A 25,318-nucleotide genomic window follows, 5' to 3' on the forward strand; every position below is an offset into this window, starting at 1 on the left:
AAATACACAAACTTTTGAAATTCGTAGATTTTACACATCTTTTTAAACGGCGTCAAACTATGTTCAACGGAAATAACGGCAATGTTGACATTTAATTAAACATGTGTCTTAATTTTGAAAAAACAATTCCTTAAAAATATACAAACTATTTTTTTTTGCTAATAAAATACATGAACTATTTTGGATTCCCGTTTAATACACGAACAAATTTTTGTTTCCTGTTTAATATACAAACTTTTGAAATTTGCAGATTTTACACATCAATGTAGACGACGTAATAGAAGTTGTTGTTAAACTATGAAAACATGCTCACCTTCAGCCAAAAACTTCCAAATCAATTGAGCCATAATTCAAGTTAGTTACAATTCAAGTTTGACACTCTAATCTGTTTCAACTTCTTTTTATTCTCCAAACTATAATTCTTTTCTCTTTCTTCGCTTTGATTTTTTTTTATATCGCTTAGAAGTGTAGTCGATCCCCATTTATGTGTTTATGATTCTTATTATTCGATTAGACTCCAGTTATAATGATTCAATCAAGCTAATTTACACAATGGAAGCGTAATAGAGAATACAACTAATAATATAATCTATCGAGAGGGTTTTTAAGAAAATTTTCTTTCGCAGTTTAACCACATGTTTAACATCGTTTTCATTTCTGTTAAACATAGTTGATGTCGTCTAAGTCATGTTAAACATAGTTGATATCGTCTAAATCGATGTGTAAAATCTGTGAATTTCAAAAATTTGTGTATTTAAAAGAAAACAAAAATTAGTTCATGTATTAAACTGGGAATCCAAAATAGTTGGTGTATTTTATTAGCAAATTGAAATTAGTTCGTATATTTTTTATAATTTTTTTACAATGAATCACGTATTTAATTAAACATTAACGTCATCATTATTTTCGTTAAATATACCGTTTAAAACGATATGTAAAACCTACGAATTTCAAAAGTTTGTATATTTAATTGGCAATAAAAATTAGTTCGTGTATTAAACGGAAATCCAAAATAGTTCTTGTATTTTATCAGCAAATAAAATTCAGTCTCTGTATTTTTAAGGAATTTCCCTTCTTAAAATCCATTACTGTTCATATTTAACCGACCACTTCCATATATCTTTATCTCCATCTATAATCCACACGAACGAATCCCTTAACTGTCCACATTTATTTTTAGATAATTACTACATACCACCAAGTTGTTTGTTTATTCTGCGTTTGTTGAACCACTAGAGCTATAATGGAACTATTAAGACGCATCTAAAATTTGCAATCTTAAATTTTATATTCTCATGTTGATGAACAGGCCCAGCCCTGAAAAAGGCTGTTGAGTGGTATTGAACTTACTATTTACTATCTTTGAGTAAAAGTTCAGCTGTTTTAACTTTTAACCATGTGAGCTGAAAAATGACCGAAAATTACATTTCATAACTAGCCCAGGACCGCTATTAGTAATGAAGAATAAATTATTCTATTTATATATGTTATTACTTATACAGAATTAACACTAAGATGTACCATATATGCCTCGTCAGCAATTCGCTGGTTATTTAAAAATTCAACAAAATAAATTAGGAATTACATGCTACATCTCAAAACTAAATGGAATGAGTGGAGGGAGAGATAAGGCGGTTTTAACTAGTGATTCTAATAAATAATATTCCTTTCGTTTTAAAATAGATGTTTTTAGATTTTAATGTGATTTTCTACTTTATTAAAAAATGTATAACCAATGATATTTTATTGTGTATTTTACAATTAATTAAATAGTTTTAAATTTGTATTTTTGATCATATTTTAAAAATAAAAAATAACTTTTAAGTATTTTGAAAAAGAGGGAATGTTACTTTAGTAAAGCTTGATTTAAGAATTATTCAATTGTATTGGTGGATAGTGCTAACTCGAGAGTATACAAGTACGGAAATTTTCTGAGTTGGATACACTCAAAGTACACAAGGTGACATGCTTGATTAATAATCGAACATATATATGTCTTTGTCTTCACAACCCATATCCCAAACTGAAAAGGTACTCTGGCACACGTTGTCAGATTGATTAGATTCCGGGGATTGGTTCAAAACAATCGCAGTATCATCGTCTTCGTCGAAGCTCCTAGAGGAATTAAACTCGTGTTGCATCCTCTCGAACCATAAATAATCCATCCAGTGGCTATCATCACCTCTCGAGCTCACACTGTAATCATCTTCACTAGTCGTATTAGTGGACGTTACAAGCATGGAGATCATATCTCCCGCTATCTGCCCCGGTTCTTGTGTCGCAGACCTATTGAGACATTGAATCTCATGGCCCGTCCTTGATTTCTTGTCTATGAATCCAAAACTCGCATCACTCTTAGGACAGCTCGAGTTTTGGCAAGTGTAAACACGATTGGACGGTTCCATAAAATCACCTTTTCTCTTGGTCGTCTTGGACCCCGAAGCTTCTTGATCTTCTGAGATATTGAGGTCTTTGATATTAAGAAGTGCCTCTTCTTGGCTTAACACACGAGACCACGTATCGGTCTCTTTAGCCATCATCTTATCTTGTAAACATTTCGAATGCCTCGCGAGACGTCTCACTCTTCCCAAATCTGGCGACATGTGTTTAATCACAGCCGCCAGAACACTAACTTTCCAAGACTTTCTCAAATCGTGTGGCTTACGATACGGCGGCGCACCATGCTCGTGAGCCGCTCCTTGCTCTCCCCACCAAAGCTCCGTCCCCGTCGGCCACCAAGGCGGCGCGATTCCTTTCTCTAATGGAAACCGCCGTTGTGGCGGCACGCAGTGTTGCATTAACGCTGATAGTAACGACCCTAGAGTCGTGTCCTGTAGCTCTTGGAGCATGTGTAATAGACTCGACGGTTCTTTCTCGATAAGCTCAGCAGCAGCAGCCGCGAGTGTTAAGTAATCAGTGACAGCGTTTGGAGCGGTTTGGTCGAACTGAACGGTTTCTTTCCACCAACGTCTTAAGCTATCTGAAGAACCGGTTATTGGTTTACCCTTCTCCGGTACGATACCGTAGACAAACCCTTTCGCTTTACACACCTCCATGATCTTCATCATGTACTTCAACACCGAGTCTTGTGAACGAGCCATCTTCTTGCGCCGTGAAGCTTCTGCTCGGTGCGATGCCAAAGAAACGACGTCTTTGTTGTCTCGTTTCTTCTGCTTGAGCTTTTCCATAAGGTTTCGGTCTTTCCACATGCGTTTTTTGAGATCATCGTAGCTTATGTCTTCTTCTTCTTCTTCAGCTGGACTAAGTAGTTCTAATTCTTCGACCTCCACCATTTTTGTAACGCCCCGACCGCCCACGGCTAATGGGCCACCCACGCCCGCTCTCTCGGCCCGTGGGCCCCATCCCATCCGACGGTCGGTCGTTAATTTTCCAAGGTTCGAAATCATTGTTTACTGACCCTGCAATCACCACCCGACCTTTCCTCGTGCTTTGGCCTCACTCGCACGCTATCGCGAATCACTTCCCGATAGGTCACCCATCCTTCCACTACTCCAGCTCAAGCACGCTTAACTCTGGAGTTCTTTCAGAATGTACTCCGGAAAAGGTAAATCAACTTTGGTGATATAGGTAGCCAAATCAATTCTCTTAAGCTTTTTCACATATCACAACTCGGGATGTTACAATTCACCCCCTCTCAAAGAACGCAACGTCCTCGTTGCGCCCCACGACAGGTCTCAAGACGCCTCTCAGGTCAGAACTGAGACGGCTAACCAGCTCTGATACCACTTGTAACGTCCCGACCGCCCACGGCTAATGGGCCACCCACGCCCGCTCTCTCGGCCCGTGGGCCCCATCCCATCCGACGGTCGGTCGTTAATTTTCCAAGGTTCGAAATCATTGTTTACTGACCCTGCAATCACCACCCGACCTTTCCTCGTGCTTTGGCCTCACTCGCACGCTATCGCGAATCACTTCCCGATAGGTCACCCATCCTTCCACTACTCCAGCTCAAGCACGCTTAACTCTGGAGTTCTTTCAGAATGTACTCCGGAAAAGGTAAATCAACTTTGGTGATATAGGTAGCCAAATCAATTCTCTTAAGCTTTTTCACATATCACAACTCGGGATGTTACAATTTTGCTCTTTAGTCCAGGACTTTTTAATAATCATATCATCTTATCTTTTTTTCTTAGTATAGTTTACGTTGATTGAAATTGTTGTCTGTACTTATGTAACACGACCAATTTTTCTTAGATTGAGTGCCTTTATATAGATGTTATAGATTATAAACGCACATGTAGAAGATTAACCATGTTTTTTTTGTAAAGGAGGTTGTGCATGTGCATGGAGGACGTGTCGAGATTTCCTAATTTGGTATGAGCTAAACATAAGTTGTCAAAGTTTGGAATTTTGTGGCGTAGATATTTATATCTATTTCAGGTGGACAAGAGTTATACCCAGGCCATAGGTTACTAGGATTTTTCTTCAGTTGCATCATGCATGGCATCAAAGTCGATGGGCACCGACTTGATTAAAATAAAAACGAAAGACAGTTCTGATCTATCACCGATCATATTCTGCAAAAAAGCGTAGAAATGTCTTGTGATTCTATTAGAAACCATGGGTACTAAAATAATCTTGGTGACGCATGTGTCCATGGTAATGGTAAGATAGTGGCCAGTTCTGACTTCAACATTATAATAAAGTATAATAATAACTAGAATTTTTATATTTCAATACGAAACAGATAGTTTTCATACGTTGAGTACAAAGTCCTAAATATATGTTTGGATTGATTGGACTTGGCCGTTTTCCTGTGTTGTATATAAGAAGGTTATAAACGTCGCAAAGAGTGACGTGGGAGAAGAAGAATTGGATAATCTCATTTATTTGCATGGTAAGCGAGGGATTTCAGGGATTAGTGAGATCAGATGACGCCGTATGAGCTTACCTAAGGCACTACGGTAGAGCAGCCTCTACATTTATTTTTTTTCACACCTTACATGTCTTTTATATCTTTAGGAAATGTATTCAGTTTTAGCGTACAATTTTTGTGTTCGTATTAAGAATTAGTAGTATGGGAAAAAACAATAAACAAACAAACTGGAAAAGAAAGCGAAAGTTTTTTTTTTTTTCACACTGGAAATTGCATTGATCATAAGAAACATACAAGAGTGGGATACGATTTTGGGATACTAATCTGACGAGTAATAAGAGCATGAGCATTGGTGGAACTTCCACAAATCCTTTAATTAGGGAAGTTCCTTAAGTTTTTTTTTTTTGTTCATGATTGGATAAGGGACATCCCTTAGAGCATCAATATCCCTAGGCCCTTAAGCCATCCCTTAAGGAAAAAGGGGAGAGGACCAAGAAAAATAATGGGGAAAATCCCTTATATAAGGGACAAATAAAAGTGTCTCTTAGATTACCATGACCAGAAAAAAAAGAAAAAAAAAAGAAGAGAGATTTAAGGGACTTGTGGAGTCCCTAGGGATACTGATGCTCTTATATAAAGGATGTTCTCCCTTTTTTCTCCTCGGTCCTTGTGTTTCGTAGTCCCTTCCCGCTTAAAGGATACCTTAAGAAATCACCAATACTCATGCTCTAAGTACTCTCAGAACTTAAAGCTAGCAAGAAACAACAGTTCTTCTAGAGACAAAAGCCAGCAAAACAATTACTGGAGTCAAATACAGAACCTAAAACAGAGACTAGTAAAAAGGATGTCCAGAAAAGGATATCCATTTATTATTTTTTTATATAAACCTCAAGAAAATTATATGGTATCCATTAATATATTTTTATTAATTTTATTTACGCTTACAACCAATTGAATTAGTAAACATAACCTCCCTCCCAAAATAAATAATTAGATCATATTTAGAACATTCTCTCTTCTACCATTTCGCAAAAAAAAAAACTATTTAACATTCTTTTCAACTATGTAAAATTTCAAGAACTGTTAGACAAGTATTAATTTGTTTAGTTCTATCATTTATGATTAATTTGTTAATTTAGATCCATTTAGCAGCTAATGTTGAAAAGGAAAAACATCCCCAACTCTGTTAGTTATTACTCTCTAAACATTACTATAGAACAATATATACTTTAACCAATTACAATTATTTATAAAATATAAATTGTTACTTTTCATATTTAGAGAAAATAAATAGTATTCATATATGCTGAAATTAGAAATACAATAATATTGTTTTGTAGAAAATATATTTTAGAGTAATACATGACATAGTGTAGTGTTAGACCTCCAAATTATAAAGGTTTTCCATTTCTTCAGAATTTAGATGCTTGTTGTTGGGCAAGTAGATAATAATAATGGGCTTATTAATCTCATTGGGCTTACAAGCTCAGTAAGCAGTGGGGACCTCCGCGCGTCGCTCGAGTTTCACGCCCAATCATGATTCGAAACGCTCAACTAAATCGAGATCGGAAAAATATATCCCCCCACGCTTCCCGCCTCATCCAAATCAAAAACCCTAATTTTCCAGATCAAACCACCACCGACGACGGATCCTCTCAATCTCTCTCCAGGTCAGTCTCGAAATTCGACTTCTTCCTCGGATCAATTCACCATTTCAATCTCAATTCGAATTGGAAAATTACTGATATTTCCTGGTGTGTGTGTGTGTGAATCTGAAGATGACTGAAGATAGCGGCGAATTAGCAGCACCACCGCCACCGGGAGAGATCCGAACCGCTTTGAGTGATCTGAGCAATCTTCAGAAGAAGAGAGGAATCTCGTCGATGATTTCGAGCGATTCTTCACTTAAGAAATCCGGAGATGGTAGTGGTTCGAGAGTAGAGTTCTCGAAGAGGCTGTGTGTAGTTGTAGACGACTTGGTTAAGCAGAACGAGTCTTCTTCGGATTCTAAGTGTAGCTCTGAGGACAAACAATCTCGTGATGCTATGGTGGAGGTTTCCAGACCGTTGAAAGAGAAGGAGATCTACTTTGAGCCTGGTGATAGAGACGGTGCACGGGAGTTAAATACCGATGAAGGATTGGCTTTATCTGTGTTGAGCAGCAGCAGCAACAGCGATGATGCTGAGATTGGTAGGAAGGAGTTGGGTAGGTGTCAGAATGTGAGATCGTTTGAGATGAGTAGATGCTCCAATGTTGTTAACAAGGAAGAAGAAGAAGAAGAGAATGTGAATGACGATGACTTGATAAAGTCTTGCTCTTGTTCTTTTTGCCTTAAAGGTAGTTGAGTGAGTCTTGAGGTTTATTCTCTTACAATAAGTATCTGTCTTGATTTCGAGTAAAAACTGGATTTGTTTTTCAGCTGCGTATATCTGGTCGGATCTTCATTACCAGGACATCAAAGGTCGATTATCCGGTATGTTTTCTTTCTGCATGTAACGCTCTCTTGAGAGTATCTACTGTTATATGATTTTTGATTTTATGAATCCAGCCTTGAAAAAGAGTCAGAAAGTAGCTAGCAGCTTGATTCAAAGGAATGACAACAGAGAAAAACCTCATGCCTTGGTAAACTCTGTTGCTTCCGCAAAGCTAGCATCTGATCTCACGGCTCAGTGGAGGTCGCTGTTTCTTAGCATGGGCGATATCCTCGCACATGAAAGCAACCACCTTGTAAGTGCTTTGACAAGCTTGTTCTCTAATGCAAAGTGTTTTTCTTTCACTACTCCTTGAACCTGAGTTTTACTCTATGTGTGTGTAACTCCAATCCTGCAGCAAGATAGCTTTATGACAATGAAAGATCTGCGAGAAGATTGCAAGATTGATTTGGAGAGAGCAACCAAAACACCTCAGCACAACACCTGATAAGTACTTTCCTCTACTTGATCAAACACTGTATGGACTGGACTTTAAAAGCTTCCCTTTTTTTAATTTTCGCAGCAGCTCGTGTGAAAATTATATATGTAGTATCTCGATGCAATGTATAGATGCTTATAAAATTGCATTCCGTATGTATGGACAACTGCTGTTTGTGTTGGTTCTTCCCTTAATTGTGTTCCTTTGGCATTGACTATTTTGTCTTATTTTTGTTACGACTCTGAATCAGAGTCGAGTATAAGGTTGCAATTGGTGAGGTACACCTTTTTTTGTTAAATTAACAAAATAGCAGATAATTTTCTACCCATTTGTGGAAAAAAGTCCTGTATAACTCGACGTACGTTGCAAGTTAGGTTAATTGGAACTGTGTTAATTTTGGTTATAGGCTCTCTAGAACTTAGTAAACCTTAACTGGGCCCAATAGATTTAGTTATGGACTAATTTACAGGACAAGCCTAACAAAGTTTCTTGAACATCTCATAAAATGAAAATTTGTTAGATCTTATGTTATGGAAAAATATAGGGTATGTGAGATGTTTGTCTACTTCTTACACAATTCACGTTCAAGTACTTACAGGAGACACGTATACAGTAATCTGGCTCCCCATTGTCAAGGCATCCTCCTTTGCAAGAGATTCCATGTGACACTTATTTAGTCATATACTATATTCATTGGTACACGATTTAGGCAGAGATCCCATCTCTTTTAAAGTATGTGTAGTTAACATTTAGTCAAAACATATCGAATATATTAATCACGATACCCATATCTAATTTATCTTTTCATGTTAGAGGAACATATCAAATCTTCTTAAAATAAATATATAAAATGTTTCAAGAGAATCAACATACATTTTAAAGTAGAATAAAAAACAATGAACTCCAAGATGCTTGATATTACTACACATAAAATCTTACAAATCATGTATTGCATTGCGTTTACATTGACGTAAAGAAAACGAAAGTATGCATAATACGAAGGATGTTATCATCTAATCATCAAAAAAAAAAACGAAGGATGTTATCATCTATACGACAGTATTACATTTTTTTTTTTTTTGGGGTTAATACAGCGGTATTATATTCAGATCATAAACGTCTCAAGATATGTTGCAGAAAATAAAAACGTCTCAAGATATATGTATCTAGCGCATAGTACATTCACTATAAGAACGCAAGAAAATTTTACCAAAAATGTTTTCTTTTTCTCAGAAAAAGCAAGTGGATCTAATGATTCTAGACAGGCCTATAGAAAGCTCGACCCTATTGATCAGAAAAAAAAAAAAGCTCGACCCTCAAAGCAGGGACCAGTCCCCAATGCATACACATTTAACAAAACTACAAAACTATGGGAGCTCGGGAAGACCATCACTTCTCTTCGCTCTCAGATCTCTTTTTTTTTTTTTTTTTTTTTCCCGCTCTCAAATCTCAATAGTCAATATATCGAAAACCATTATTAAAATTTACTTTTGAAAACATGCAAATACAATGAAAGATAGTACTACTTTAAATTGAAAAGAGAATATATAGGAGAACTTTTATATATATATATATATATATAACAAGAAATAATAGAAACCCCTTCTTTTTTCTTTTTTTTGGATTATACAGAAGTATCACAATCTCTACATAAATGGATCTAGAGTAGTCATGTGTTTGTAGCCTACGTTTTCAGTTTACGTGTCGGTAACAAACCAATAATAATTGTGACAAGCTAATAATGATACTGATATAGAGTCTACATGGACCTCTTTTATTAGTTTATATAAAAAATCGACATTGAATCTGAGCTCCACGTGAATCATTACTATTGCCAAGATTCACACTATATTGATATTCGGATATATAAAATTCCAATATTATGGGCGAATATAAAGCTTTTGCATTTGATTTGAAATTTTATTTTATTTTAATTAAATCATTTTGTTTATACATAACTCTAGAAGACGCATCTCATTTAAAGTGGTTAATAATACATTATACATAAAGTATGAGATTTGTGGTGTGAAGAGACTCCCTGATCACCAATAATTGCGATTTGAAGGCTTAATCGAATAATTTTATAAAGCTAACAACTAATTAATGTTAGCCTAGAGAGCTAAGTGCCAGCCAATGAAAGGGACCGGAGGGAAAGCAAAGAGTGGAATCCATATTTCCACGTTCTGAAAAAAGTGAGGAAGTGAGTGTAGTTTTACAACACTTTGGAAATGTCTTAATTGTCTTTGTTTCCTCCCTCACCATGTGTTCGGCTTTTGTTTTATTCTTTCTTTTTTGGCCCTTTTAGGTTTTGTCTCTATTTCTGTTTAAATAATATACTATTAATACTTACTCCCTCCGTTTTTTAAAGAGTGTCGTTGTGACATTTTTCACACAGATTAAGAAAGTTGTTGAAATATATATAAATTGTAATTAATTATACCTCTTTGACCAATAGTATTTTAGATAAATAAAATTATTTATAAAATCAATGCAGTTTGCAATTAATTTTCAGCTGAAAGTTAGTATAATTTACATTGGAATTGTAAAGTGACACTTTTTGTGTAACAAGAAAATGAGTTTAGAGTGATACTTATTATGAAACAGAGAGAGTACTATCTTATAAGTGGATTCCACTTGGCCTATATTAACTATTCCCAACGCCATGTTAGTTAGAATTCGAACTTAAAAGTTTGATGATTTTCTACTATTCTGTTCAAGAATTGCATTATGTTTATATTTGCTGTATTTTAAAAGCTTAGCAAGATTTTGATTTATTTTTACAAATATGTAACGGTGAGGGCTTTCTAGTTCATCATATAATCATTTAGTTATGTGGTATATGGTTCATGCATGTATGGTTAAATATCTAAATACACATTTTCAACCAGCAATAGACGCACCTCTGTTAGTACATCACTAGCTGCGCCATTGCCCCAAAGCACAAAGATATGAATACAAATTTATGGGTTTCTAGAGTTATAAATTAAGTTCTAGAACAAGGACAATGAGAATTCATGTAGAGAAAATAAATATTGTGAGTTTGTGAAATGTCTACATCAGATGGGTTTGAAAACACATGCAGCCTTATTGTGATGGTTAGTCGCATTATACACACTAAAGCTATGGACAAAATGCTTTGACCATAATGACCATCCACTATTATTGATTTGCTATGACACTATACGTATAGTCATGACTCTCAATACAGATCTCAGCTTTCACAGAGACTGCGTGCATGCACCTGAACCTGATGATGCCATAGCCACTCAAACATATACATAATATGTGTATTATCTCTATATGCCGTTCCCACTGTCAGATTCCAAAAGACGTAACTACTAATTCGAGTATAGATAGAAATTAACATACAGGGAAGTCAAAGATTGGGCTTGACATGTACGCAGAAACTTATCTATTTGTGGATTAGTTTGCCTAACTCTTCTATAGTTTTATGGTTGAATAGCGTGCGGACAATTGGAGCAAGAAGGCAAAGAAAATTTTATAGGTTTATCTTATAAAAAATACACTAAAATGTCAAACATTCTAGTAGAAACGAGATACACTATATATCGTGGCTATTTCTTACGCGATTAGTATATTGAATAACATTAGATGAGAGATTTATGTTTCACATAATGCTGCAAACGGAATTACAGATCATAAGAAAGAGCAAATAGAACACAATCCTCCAAAATATCTTAACATTTAATTACACACATAAAATTCCTCTAAAATATGAAAAATTACATATTGCCCATCTAAAAGTGCTAATCATAACATAAGAATATGAAAATAGAAAATCATCATCCATAAAAAACTCACACAGGAAATTGAAAGTGTAACATTATCATATTAATTATCTTGAATATGATTTCAACCAACTATATGTCTGCTACAATACTATATAATAAATTTGTTCTGTACCAGCAAATAAGAACTACATCGAGCGTTCGTAATGAGGGCCAAAGGACAAGCACGAAGAGGAACACGACTTTTTTAACCTAAAGCAACAATAAAAACAAAATAAGATCTCCTAGCTTCCAGAGTTTGTCTTTGCTATTGAGGATGATGTTGAACATAGCGAAGTGAAACATTGAATTAAAACTCACAAATTTTCTTTACAAAATTACATTGAAAAATGTCCATAAATTTTTAGAAAATAAAAATTGTTACAACCTTCCTAAAATGTTTGCTACAACGAGCAAGAATGCAAGTGCTAATTCTTGGTTCGATCCGTGTTAATTAGGTTAAGTTTGTTGTCTATAGTAATTTAGTTTCACTTGGACGGCTGGACCCACGAGGATGTGTCAAAGTGTCAGTATACAAGTACGAAAAGTGGGACAAATCTCATACATCAACACACATAATACAATTTCTTTTTCTTTATTAAGCACACACATACATATATATATATATATTACGTTTACGAAGATAATTACAACTTATTAAAACCATTCGAAACAAAGTGTCCTTTTTCTTGTTCATCCTTTTCATTAGAAAAAAAAAAATGTGATGAACAAGAAATTAACTTAAGGGGGGCATATTGAGACATTGTGCTATCCTTATACAACGTTCAAAGAAAGGTTTGTGATGATCAAAAAGGTTAGCCATTTACATATTGGTTGCATTAACTATTCGAAGATCGATCGTCAGAAGCTCATTTATTATATATAAACCCCTTCACACTCTTAGCTAATTGTATACTGACACTTTGGTTCACGTCAGAAGCTGCATTTGTTTCCATTCCACCAATCGTCGCAAGAAACTCATGACCTACTGATTTTGTTTTTAAGAAAGTTAGCACGTGTAGAAAGCCATTTACTGCGAAATACTTATGTGTGCGTGTGGACTTGCCTGGGACGGATCTTGCAAACAATACGAAGCATCCGTATCCTTGGGGAATTTGGAGACAAGAATGCCACAGCCTTCACCTCTGTCTCGTAGCATCTAATTTACGTGGCAAAAAGTTTAATCAACACATGTAATAGTGTTGTAATTTAGATAACTGTATGGATATGTTATATTTTTGTTAGAAAAGGATATGCATATTTTATGAAATATTAGCTAATTGAGGAAAATAATTGGTAAACCTTAAATGCATCTTCGTCGGTCCGGTCATCACCGATGTAAACCGGGAAAACGTTATTAGAGTTTCCAAACCCTGTCGTAGTCAAAAGGTTTAAAATTAAATTCGATCTTTTAGTTGATTGTATCAAATTCTTAAAAGGTGAAATGAGAAGCATATTGATGATGAAAAGTGATTAGTGGATAAAAGATAATTTTACATATAAAGACAGGACAAAACAACTTATTGCTTTGTTTTAAACTTTTAATTATAGATGTAGAAAAAAAGTACTCCAAGTAAGCACTCACCAAGTGACTCTAACAAGAACTCAAGAGCTTTTCCTTTGTCCCATTCAATCATAGGACGTATTTCAAAAACCTGTTGATTATATCCGAAACATATTTAGATTATTTACACTCCTTGTTATATATCACAACTTTCTTGTAAGTATATATATCTTGATGACCGATGAGAAATATCATGTCATACCTTTCGACCTTGGGTCAGTTTAAGCGTAGGGTATTCCTTTAATACCGACCGAACCTGTAGAACCAGTTCGCTCCATTTCTGGATTATTATGTTTTCCATTTTACTGTTAGCTTTCCTTAATGGAACTTTTCTCTTAATATGATTTCGATTTTACCTTCTCATCGACGCAACGGAAGTGCACAGAAGTACAAAACTTGTGGTTTTCTACTTTGACTCCAGGAGTTGATTTGGTTTTCTCCAAGAGTTGTCTATAGACCTACAAAAAGTGAGCACATGCAATGTTAATTTACATAACCAAACACTGAAGTGACAGGTATATTTGTCGTGATGTCTGAAGACAAAAAAAGAAAAAAATTGTCGTGATGTCTTACTTCATCGATTATGGGAAGATAGTCACCGGCTGGTTGGTACAGAAGAGACTGTTTAACCTAAACAAAAGTGAATAACTAAATGACAATATAATTTTGATAAAAAATAAAGTAAAATAAATTACAATAAAAATAAAAAGTACTATTGTTTAATTTTATCAATTAATTATGCAATTTGAAATTACCCTCTTGTGTCTGGAGAAGCCTTTTGCTGGCCCTTTAATGTCCATGCCATGGCTTCCAGCATAATACAGCTCAGCTAGCTTCACAAAGTTATACACCTTTGAAAAAAAATATAGTATGTTAAATTAATTATTCATTCATAAATAAATTAAAAAATATGGGTAAAATGACAAGTAAAAAAAAATACCTAAAAAAAAAAATACCTTGTCAATGCATCTACCAGTAACTATAGCAGTTGGGAAACACTTCGCCAGTTTTTTTATTGTTCTTCTCATCTGAGAATAGCAATCAAGATGCGATTAATCACAGAGATTTAAAAAGATTAGGTCAAAAATATTAATGTGAAAGCCCTTTAATATTAATCGTTTTATTTTAAATTTGAAAGCCCTTTGTCAAAAAAAAATATTAATGTGATATTAAAACTAAACCTTGCTTGACATGAAAGCTCTGTCTGGATCATCAACGATGGGAGAGAGAGTACCGTCATAATCAAGAAACATGACGATTTGTTTCCCACCTGAAGCTTCTGTTATTTTCTCAAACATTTCTAGTGCTGAAGGATGCTGCATCTGTTGGAAACACAACAAAAAGTTATAACTCATTTAGGGTTAGTGAAAGAAAGTTATCATGGAGACTACTTACGATCCATGAGCTGAGTTGTTGCTGTGAGAAGATGGAGGAAGGGAGTGATTTGAGATGAGTAGGAGAAGAAGCTCGCATTGAATCGACCCAAGCGTTGATTCTCTCGCCATCATTGATGATTTCGAGGTTCTTGAGAAGCTTTTTCTTGGGTAATGAGATAATAGACCTTGTGGCCTCTGATACGAGGTTTTGACTAGCTGACATTCTTTGTGATTTCTCCACGACAAAACTCACTGAGACAAGCAGTGTATAAAGGATTGGTTACCGAGAAGAGAGATATATTATTTAGGTTATGTCGAGATGAAAGCTAATGAAACAACCAAAGCTTACCCATAATGAAGATAGATTGAGTTTAATGGAGAGAAGAAAGAAAAAGATGAACTTGTGTGTTTATTTCCAGTCCTGTGAGTTAGTTTATGTAGGAGAATGAAGGCAAAAAGTGGGACCTACAAAACTCGAGCCATGGTGGGACTCAGTGGGCCTAAAAATGTTTCAGGGTCCCACTTTTGATAATGTATATCTATGTGGAAATTTAATTTATATCTTGTTTCATTTTCATGCTACAGAATCTTTGACTTTAAAATAAACTTTCATCCAATTTCGTCTTTCATATTTATTTAATGATTTTTTTTTCGCAAACACACATATACAAGATCGTTTTCTTGGTGTTCTCAGTTACCTTTAAATTATACTAGTCTCGATTTCCTTATAATTGTTCTTCGACATAGATATATTGTTAGAAGCTTTCTTTTAAAGTTTGGTTTTCATGTTTTTTTGGTTTTTATTATGACTAAGACACATTCATATATAAGATGAATATTTCAGAAAACATATACCCTACTTCTTCTTCATATGTTAGCTTTATCAATTTCTATTAAAATGAGATATACATTTATCGTTAGAAAAGATAATTTACTAAACAAAATTAAATAATCTCATTCTCATAATCTCAATAATTCTGAAACATATGTCCAGTTTATTGGCTAATTAAGGTTAACTGGTGCATTGGATCAAAAGAAAACAAACAATAAAATAAACAGTAGAGATCAATTACTTATGCAAATATAAACACTGCTACTGAGTGCTATATTGCTACACATTTGAACAAAAATAATATATTAATAGTCATATAAACTATATATATATATGAATTAGAGGATAATATTTATGGACTATGGGTATAAGTGTGTGTTAATTTATGTTATACACCATGAGTATAAGTCCAAACATTATGTAATAATTAACGTTTGGACACTGGTGGTGTATAACATTGAATTGTATATTTATTTATGTATTTTTGTTTTAAGTATGTATATGCGTTATCATCTATTTTGAAAATAATCGACACTTTTAAATTAAATTTGCGTTTTTCAAGTTTGATACACTCTTGGCTACTGAAATGATGTTAACAATATACGTTTATTTTTATTTTTAAAAAAATATTTCCTTTATTTAATTTCTTGTCTCCTCCTTGCGAGGCATCTTTTACAAAAGTTTGTTACGGAGAAATGAGAACAGATAAACAGAGCAAAACTTAAGAAAACGACATTAAATCTAAAGCAGGAGAAACTCATGTGAAGCAGACTGGAAAAGTGATTGAGGATAGCTACTTTATCCTTGAAAGTGAGTAAACCATGAGGCTAAGTAGGTTCCATCTCTGCGACTTCGAGAGGGATGTTGTTATATAATTTATAGAATCTGTGTAATTTTTAATACATATTTTCTCTATTTTATTTTAGTTGTCATTTTAGATTTGTGCACATAAATTAAAAAATATTTAGTTTTATATATTTTTATAATAAAAATTTTAAGTTAATAAATTTTATACTGAAATTATAAAAAACATTTATTTCAAAACAAATTTTTTTACTTTATGATAAAAATTAAATTGAAACGAAGATAGTATTAGTTTTGTCAGAATGTGTGGTCATATAGTGGTATGACAATTGTTTGTGTAGTTACGATCATTTTTCATAAACCTTTTAATACTGATTTAAATTAGAGTGAATTAATTTAAAATCCAAAAAGTAATGAAATTAAGAAAACATGTATGATATGACAATCTTATGTCTATGGAAGAAGATATTTTAGCGTGAGATTTATGGTATTGACTTAATTTGGACAAAAAATTAGTGTATAAGGTGCAATTTCTCTTTAAATTATACCATCTCACAAATGTATCAAGACACAAGTCACAAATGTATCAAGACACATTTGCATACTAAATACATATTTAATATACTAAGTGAATATAATATTGGTATTGGATCAAAAGGTACACTTAATGTATACAATAATCATTTGAGTTGGACTACATCCTATTTTTAACAGATCTGTAATAAGTTATTTTCTTGCTTTCTAAGATGTCTTCAGAAATGAACCTTTTCCAAAAATAAGATTCATGAATTCCGTCGCATTTAGATGGTTAATTTTAGTGTTTCATATATCAAGAGCCCAATGTTATCTGAAAATTAATAGAAAGCCTTTCTTCAAAAAAAAAATGTTATATCCGAAAAAATTAGTTACAAAAAAAATCCGCGAAGATTTGAATTAGTCTTTCTTGACACAGTGGCACCACCTTGGTCTTTGTTTTGATAGATTAACAAAACATCATACGAAATCAGTACTCTTTGATTTTTAATAAACAAATATTTTATATACTTATTGTATTTAATTCATTTACGGTAAGCCAAGTCACGATTGTACAGAGATTTATTATCAACAAATCATGCAACTTTCTAAGTATAACATTATGTTCACATGTCATCACGGGTTTGTGAATTGTGAAACAAACCCGCATAAATTTATTTTTGACTTTTTTTCAAAAAAAATATTGTATTAGTTAGATTTGAACATTTTTTATATATTAAACATTTTTAATCTAAATCCAACGTGAATTGAATTGCATATGTCATGTTAAACATATTGGTTTTGTTGCTGGTCGAGTGGTTTACAAAATTTTAACAGTGATATAATATTTTTTAAGAAAATCTTTATACTGTTGGAACTATTTTTTTAGTATTATGAAAAATGTATTCATATGCTAAAAATAGAGTTAGTGTGAATGAGAAATGGAGTTCTAATATGTGTGACTTAAATGTACACATTGTATATTGGGTTTGAATTTGGATTTAAACTTGTTAAATAGACTTATGTCTTATAACTTATTGTTTAAATCATATTCATGGTGATATTTTATATTTGATTAAATATAAAAATGTATACCCATATCAAAATAAATTATTAGCTTTGATTTAGTCAAAGGCACTAATATTATATTTGCAAGTTATGGTCAATAGTCAAAGGAATCGTTTTCCATTATGATTATTGATGACACTTAATACTCCATAATAATGCATATACGTTTTCTTGTTTTGAGAAGAAGAAACCTAAATGCAATGATCTGTGGTGTTCACCTTTTCTATATAAGGTTTCATGACAATGTAGAAAAATGGACACATTGAGATTCACAAAATATAACAATGAAAAGAAAATTTCTCCCATATTGAGTAGTCATGTTAGTATTTTTTTATTTCTTGTGTCTGAGAGTACAACACAAAATTAGTTTCGCCAGGCTTCTGATAGAGTGACGCAAATTCAGAAGATTGTTTGCAGTTGTATCCTGGGACTCATTACGTTATCGAACCGTCGCACTACGGGACGTATTTTGAGTTAAGGAAAGAGATAATATCTCGCCTCTGCAGTTGTATCATCCTTTTCTTACTCTTTGGTATAGTTTTATCATTTTTATTCTTTACAATATTCAGTAATCCGTAGTTTATAAAATACGGTTCTATCATATACATCAGCGATTGAATAACCAACTTCCTATGGATTATTAGGAGCTGAATTATCGTAACTGGCGGATGATGAGAGTTACTAAGCCAGCCAATGGACCTGATAGGACGTGTTGTCCACTACCTGAAACTATATGCGATATGACTCGTCTGAATATTGTTGTGCATCAAGCCAAACAACGCACGTGTGTTCTACTTCAGTGCGTGTCGACTCTATTGAAACATAAACGTACAAAACCTTTCTGTGATCACCTCTCTATTAATAAGTCGGCAGATTCATTTTCCCTTAGAGCATCTCCAACAAGTAACTTTATTTTAAAGGCCAATGATCCTCAAAATGAAGGTTTGAGGGTGGGTTATTCCAACAACGATCCTCAAATTTATTTTTAAAATTTTATGTAATTTGCATTTCAGTCCCTAACTTTAATATAAATTAACTATCATCCTTATATTTTTCATAGATAGATAGTACATACACACTGAAATTATAAAACATAATATTTATAAATACAATTTATTATAACACAAAATTATATAAAATAATAATAAAACATAGATTAATTCATAAAAATATAGAAAAATACAAATTACTCATTATTGTCATTTCCATAGTATTCCTATATATGATCAATCAACACATTTCGAAGTAAGAAACGAGTTTCTCGATTTTTTATCTGAAGATTACGAGTTAAAAACTGTTGGAATCGAGCATTTTCATTTATTAATATCAGTGTATTGATTATAATGTGTGTAATATATATGTGTGTAATATTTATTGTAAAATATTTAATCTTGTACTTTTGATCTTTAATTTGTAATATATCGTTCAATTTAATATAAATGTTCTGTGAAATAATAAATAATATTTTTTATTTATATATTTTATTTTAGTTTTAACATACATATATATGTATATATATGTATATATATCTGTATATATAAGATATATTTAAAGATTTAAGTGAAATATAGTTACAAGGATTAAAGTAATAAGAAAATTAATATTAGTACAAATATATGTAAGTTGCAAATTTATAAGGACTAAACTGAAAAGTAAATAGTGTTTTGAGGGTCTGAATAGTGGAACCTCAAATTTGAGGTTTCACTATTCAAGCCCTCAAAATTTGAGGATTTAAGGGTCTGTTGGAGAGACAAAAACCTTAAAATTTGAGGGTTTGAGGGTCTGTTGGAGATGCTCTTAGCCTAAAAGAGAATAATTACATGAATAATAATCTATCTTATTAAAACAGAAACATTCTATTGGACCTAACATTTATTTTGTAAGTTTTTAAATTAAATACACTTTTATACTTTATAGTTAAACTTACATTAAATCATTAATATTTCTTTCTTTATATACTGTCTATGTTTCCAAACAATATATTTATTTCTTTATACTACTATCAATGTTTCCAAACAATATATTTTTTATACTGTTATCAATGTTTCCAAACAATACACTAATTAATCTTAGTTATGTTATATCTATCATTTTCTTTTTAAAATTTTGTAAAAACGTCATAATTTCATAAAATGTAAAATAATGAACTTTAAAATTTGGAGTATAAGATTACAATTTATGAAATTATTCCAATTGAAATCAAATTAGATTACATATCGGTCATCCAACAGTTCAATCGGTTAGTCTCGGGTTTTAGTAATTTTTTTAATATGAATATTTTGAAAACCTAAATTGAATTGTCAGATCTCCGAATTAACCGGTATAATCACAATCGGGTTGAATTTAAAAACACTGATTTAAATGCAAAAATATTTTAAATACACACTTTTAAAAATTACCAAAATATTTGTTAAGTTATTAGTGAAATTTTTCATCGTAAAATATTCCGCGCTTCCAAAGCGCGGGTCAAGATCTAGTTTAGTAATAAAGTAAAGGGCAAAAGTACAAATGCATATATATTAGTTCAATGTACGTGTGTGCACGAGAGCCCACAATGTTCTGATTCGTACTAGTGATCTAGGATATCGATATGTTTTTTATTTTTCGTTGGTTACTTAAGGGCTAACGTAATTTGCTAGTTAACCACTCGTTTTAAGAATTGTTTATTGCTAAGAATATGTTAATGGTATTAGTTTAGGTATTAATAGTAATTGTCTTATTTACCTTTCTATGTACATTTTAAACAATATGTATACTTGCGTACAAAAAGGTATACTTGCGTATTCTAGTTTTAGTTAATTACCTTATTTCCTTACCGGTTCTAGTTTTTGTTTACCATTATCCAATACATATACTAATCTTATGATTTTTTTTTTTTCACTTAAAATTTCCTTTATTTATTTATTGTCAACATTACAAAACAAAACAAAAATACAAAACAGCACAGACGCTGGAGCCTAAAAGAACGAGAACCAGGTAGAAAGGAAGGAGACAGTCGATGGTCGATGTCGCTGAGCCCTCGATAATGAGTCCAATTTTGCGCGAATCAAACGCTGAATCTCAGCAATAAGAACAGCAGGAGGTCGAGAGACCTGGGAGTGAATCCTTGAGTTCCTCTCCTTCCATAGCAAGTAGACAGAAGCTTGAAAGGAGAGACGAAGGATGAGGTTGATATTATTATCCTGAGTGGGCTACTGATCCACCTGAGTCCATCTTCGAACAAATGAGGAGGAGAAAGATGGAGTCTAGAGTAGAAAAATTCCCAAACCTCCTGACTGTAAGGACAGTCGAAGAATAGGTGTTGCCTGCACTCATCAGTACTGCCACAGAGGAGGCACAGAGGAGAGACAGTAATCCCCCAACGCCTCATTCTGTCTCTAGTTGACAGTCTATCCAGTGCTACAAGCCACGAGAGAAAAGCATGCTTCGGAATCATACCTGTAAATCTTATGATTTTTATGTTGTTTATATAAAACATGGTTCTAAACTTCTAATGTTAGACTGTATTATTACTCTAGCACTTTGTATTACAAGACTGAGAGCTAGACGAAAAGGCTCCACACATAACATGAAAATTTAAAGAAAAGGAAACGTAGAAAGCTTTATACGTTTTGACATCAAAGAAAAAAGGACATAAACAACTTATCAATAGGAACAGAGCCGGCCCTAGGCTAAAGCCCGTAAAACCTGGGCTTTAGGCGCCAAACTCTCTATATAAATTGAGGGCGCCAAACTCCGGTAAAATTTTTATCTTTGCCTAATGGTTCAATTCCTTCTCAATACGTGCGGCAGGTGAGGAGTTCGACATATGTCCTTTTTATAATTTTCTTTTTAATTATTCCTTCCCTTTTTCTTCTATTCCTTACCTTTTCTAACATTTAATTAGAGAAACTTTGGTTATATTTTAAACTAAACGTTCTTCTTCCTATTTTCTTCCTATTTTCTGTTCTTTTTTTCTCAGAATAATTTTAAATGATCAAAGTAATCATTTAATTTACATTCTTTTTTTATTAAATAGATGTGTACAATATATCTATTATAGCGAACTATTTAAATTTAAATTGTCAGTTGTTCAACTTCTATATTTTTCTTAACAAAAGAAAAATAAGTTGATGTAAATGTAACTTTATCATATGTTGCTATATTATACAATTTATGTTCTTTATGGAAAATTTTACAAAAAAACAGTAGCAACCCCCTGACATAAATATTTAGTTATTCAAAGTTCATCAATAAAAATATTATTTTGATGAATATTATGATTTTATTTCTGTGTATTTTTGTTTTATTTTTTTAACAAATTAGGTTTTATAGTATATCACATTATTTTGATTATATATTTAAAAATACAATTAAATTTTAATTATAAGGGCATGATTTTTTCTTGCGCTTTAGGCGCCTCATGAATCCGGACCGGCACTGCGTGAACCCCATAAAAGATCACTAAAAATAGAATCAGCTCGAGAAACTCGGGACTTTTTTTTTTGGTTCGGACAAGTCTCATATACTCTTCTAAAAATTGACTAGACAAATCTAAGGTTCATTTCCCGTTTCTTTTACAAGATGCGATAGCCATAGAAATTAAGGCAAACAACGAAACCAAAAAGGAAAAATTCAAGAATTGTCAGAAGAGAAAAGAACAGAAGACAAGTCTTTTGACATTTTTTACATTGATTTGTGAAGAGAACATTATTCTTTTTTTTTTCTTCTTTGTCGAAAAGTTAGATGACAATGCCATTTTCTGTAAAGTTTTTGATTCAACAAGAGAACACTCAAACAAAAAAAGCTTCCTCCATCTCCTCTCTTTTCTTAACATTGATGTCCTTCTCTTCTTCATAATACCACATATTTACATCAACCGTTTCTAGTGATTTGATTGATTTTCAGCAACGGGTTTCGCTCTAGCGGCCTAAAAAATGGCAGAGAGTCGGGTGAAGAAAAAGTGGCGTTGTGGATTGTTGGGTCTTGTTGGTAGATGTGGCTTAAGGTCCAAGAAATCTACAGCTACGAATGGTGGTAGCAATAAAAGCACAATGAGCAGCAGCAACGCCTCCACAGCCTGCATCAACACCCCTAATATTCAGTTCACTAAATCTCCAGGTATCGAATTAAGCGCCAAAAAGCTTCAAGAACACAAAGTTTCACCTGAGCCGATCCAGTTACCGGACCAGATACAAAACCCTATTTCAAAACCCTCATCGAATCAAAACCCTAATAACCAACATCCAGACAATGACGGGAATCAACAAGAGAGTACTAATCCAGAGCCGGTCCAACAACAAGCGAGGAAGGTTCCAAGGGAAGCTATCGGTTTATCCGGTGAGCTAGAGAGTATGATCATGGACAATCAGAAAGCCAAAGGGATCAAAGGCTCTATGGTTCGAGCATCTTCAGGCAATGTGATGTTGTTTGGCAATCTTGGGAATTTGAAGCAGCCCGGCACAACAGCGGTCGGGAAACAAAACCAAACCAATGTTCAAAACAATGAAGAAAGACAAACATCAGACGTTGTTGCACCAACAACATCGGTTTCAGATAACCAAGAACAGCCAGGATCTTTGTGTAGGGAGGTGTCCACACGAATGGATCCAGAAACGTTAAAGACAATGGGGAACGAAGATTACAAGAACGGGAACTATTTAGAGGCCTTAGCGTTGTATGATGCTGCCATAGCCATTGATCCGAAAAAGGCTGCGTACCGTAGCAACAAAAGCGCAGCGTTAGCAGCATTGGGGAGAATCCTCGAAGCAGTGTTTGAGTGTAAAGAAGCAATACGAATAGAACCTCATTACCATAAAGCTCAGCATCGGTTGGCTTACTTGTACCTCAGGTAATTAATCTCACCAAAAACCCTACCTTGTAACTCAAGTAATCTGATTATTTAGATAGAACTTTTTTTTTCTTTTGCTCAAGTGTAGAATCTTTATTTTTATTTAAATAGACTTGAAATGAAACTAACAGGTTTTGATATAAAATAAAAACTAATAGGTTAGGCGAGGTGGAGAATTCAATATATCATTTCAAGCATGCGGGTCCAGAAGCAGACCAAGAAGACGTTTCAAAGGCTAAAACTGTACAAACACTTCTCAACAAATGCACTGAAGCCAAAAGATTACGAGACTGGAACACTCTGATAAAAGAAACAGGAAACATAATAGATTCAGGAGCAGATGCAGCTCCTCATGTATATGCATTGCGAGCAGAGGCCTTTCTGAAGAGTTACAGACATCAAGAGGCAGATGATGCTTTGTCTAGATGTCCGGTTCTTGATGTGGAAATGAGCACAAAATATTACGGACCGATCGGTTACGCTGGTTTCTTGGTCGTATGGGCTCAGGTTCACATGTCTTCCGGAAGGTTTGTTCTGACAGAGTTTCTATACCATGTTGAGATGATATCATCTATCATGTGGTTGTAACCGGTTTGTGTGGAATCAGATTCGGAGAAGCGGTCGAGGCGATTCAGCGAGCGAAGAAGCTGGACGGGAACAACAGGGAAGTGAGCATGGTTCTACGGCGTGCGCAGGCGGTTATGGAGGCGAGATCTAAAGGAAATGATTTCTTTAAAGCCGGACGGTTTCAAGAAGCTAGCGCAGCTTATGGTGAAGGGTTAGACCATGACTCGAGAAACTCAGTCTTGCTATGTAACCGAGCGGCTTGTCTGTCCAAAATGGGGCAATTTGAAAGAGCGGTAGAGGATTCCTCGGCTGCACTCGCTGTCCGTCCTGCCTATGCCAAGGCTCGACTTAGAAGAGCTGATTGTAACGCTAAGGTAGCATAAGTTAATGTTTTGAAATAAAGTTTTGTAATATAAACATTAATATTTGAAAAAAATTGTGAGACGGTTATTAGGAATTTTGTAAGAAACTAGGCCTAGACATTGTCTAAATCTGATTTTTAAAACACTGAGCATTTATTGTTTTTATTTTTGTGGTTACTGCAGCTTGGGAATTGGGAATCAGCTATTAGAGACTACGAGATACTAAGAAAAGAGACACCTGAAGACGAGGAAGTGATCAAAGGACTGTCGGAGGCTCAGAAGCAGCTCATGGAACGCTCTGACCACCGTGAGATCGACCAGGAAGTTACTAACTGAGGAGAGTCTTGTTTTTTTTTGTTTTTCTTGGCCGTGTGAACTTTTAACTTCTAATTCGTTGTAAATACAAACAGTTCGAGTACTTGCGTTAAGTAACAATATAGAAAAAATATTTTAAAACTCTTACTTAAATATATTTCTAACCCCTATGATTACTATTACATTTTATCTTTCTCTATTTTGCTTTTGCTTATCTGGGATATATTTCTACAAACTTAAGCGATATGAACATGAAATGAAGATAATAATAGAATTGATATGGATCTTGTCTGAGTATAATACCATGTAGTATGTTTCTTTTATATATAATAAAAATTACTCTTTTTCTATTTTTGTAAGATATTACAATTAAAAGCACAAGAATTAGGACATATTTTTTTTCTTTCTAAAATGTATCACTAAAAATATAAATTCAAAATAATTTAATCAAACATATAAAATTATCTAAACTAGAACTGGTTAAATAATTTCGTTAAATTTACACAGAACTGTTAAAACATCTTACATTTGAAAACAAAAAAAATTAAACAT

The 25,318-nt window shown here is 33.6% G+C and overlaps 4 protein-coding genes and 2 pseudogenes across 6 annotated transcripts; 2 read left to right on the top strand and 4 right to left on the bottom strand.

Moving 5' to 3' along the window:
* Window positions 1–1,865: 1,865 nt before the first annotated feature.
* On the bottom strand, window positions 1,866–4,053 carry LOC108846901 (putative ETHYLENE INSENSITIVE 3-like 4 protein). Its single transcript, XM_018620085.2, has one exon. The coding sequence runs from the start codon at window positions 3,405–3,407 to the stop codon at window positions 1,974–1,976; it is 1,434 nt and encodes a 477-aa protein (XP_018475587.2). The 5' UTR covers window positions 3,408–4,053; the 3' UTR covers window positions 1,866–1,973.
* A 2,304-nt stretch (window positions 4,054–6,357) lies between these two features.
* Window positions 6,358–7,964, top strand: LOC108844454 (uncharacterized). The gene is made up of 5 exons (XM_018617713.2): window positions 6,358–6,507; window positions 6,616–7,174; window positions 7,257–7,310; window positions 7,386–7,564; window positions 7,667–7,964. Exons 2-5 carry the CDS (start codon window positions 6,616–6,618, stop codon window positions 7,754–7,756), a joined length of 882 nt encoding a protein of 293 aa, XP_018473215.1. The 5' UTR covers window positions 6,358–6,507; the 3' UTR covers window positions 7,757–7,964.
* A 2,657-nt stretch (window positions 7,965–10,621) lies between these two features.
* Window positions 10,622–10,695, bottom strand: LOC130510332 (U4 spliceosomal RNA; annotated as a pseudogene).
* Window positions 10,696–12,077: 1,382 nt separating this feature from the next.
* LOC108846007 (probable trehalose-phosphate phosphatase I) lies at window positions 12,078–14,883 on the bottom strand. Of its 3 annotated transcripts, none has more exons than XM_018619215.2 (12): window positions 14,825–14,883; window positions 14,495–14,727; window positions 14,281–14,421; window positions 14,056–14,127; window positions 13,855–13,950; window positions 13,673–13,729; window positions 13,456–13,557; window positions 13,302–13,379; window positions 13,121–13,190; window positions 12,838–12,908; window positions 12,602–12,694; window positions 12,078–12,523 (listed from the first exon to the last, which is right to left on the bottom strand). In XM_018619215.2, exons 1-12 carry the CDS (start codon window positions 14,826–14,828, stop codon window positions 12,521–12,523), a joined length of 1,020 nt encoding a protein of 339 aa, XP_018474717.1. In that variant the 5' UTR covers window positions 14,829–14,883; the 3' UTR covers window positions 12,078–12,520. The 3 variants fall into 3 exon arrangements, with proteins under 3 accessions (XP_018474717.1, XP_018474716.1, XP_018474715.1); XM_018619214.2 differs by having other exon boundaries at window positions 12,080–12,520; window positions 14,281–14,415; XM_018619213.2 differs by having other exon boundaries at window positions 12,085–12,520.
* A 5,766-nt stretch (window positions 14,884–20,649) lies between these two features.
* On the bottom strand, window positions 20,650–21,128 carry LOC108845649 (uncharacterized; annotated as a pseudogene).
* A 1,222-nt stretch (window positions 21,129–22,350) lies between these two features.
* LOC108846837 (inactive TPR repeat-containing thioredoxin TTL3-like) lies at window positions 22,351–24,801 on the top strand. The gene is made up of 4 exons (XM_018620035.2): window positions 22,351–23,522; window positions 23,681–24,049; window positions 24,130–24,463; window positions 24,635–24,801. The coding sequence occupies exons 1-4, from the start codon at window positions 22,609–22,611 to the stop codon at window positions 24,785–24,787; spliced, it is 1,770 nt and encodes a 589-aa protein (XP_018475537.2). The 5' UTR covers window positions 22,351–22,608; the 3' UTR covers window positions 24,788–24,801.
* Window positions 24,802–25,318: the final 517 nt, after the last annotated feature.

The sequence above is a fragment of the Raphanus sativus genome, chromosome 3 (assembly GCF_000801105.2).
Source record: "Raphanus sativus cultivar WK10039 chromosome 3, ASM80110v3, whole genome shotgun sequence".
NCBI classification, from domain to species: Eukaryota; Viridiplantae; Streptophyta; class Magnoliopsida; order Brassicales; family Brassicaceae; genus Raphanus; species Raphanus sativus.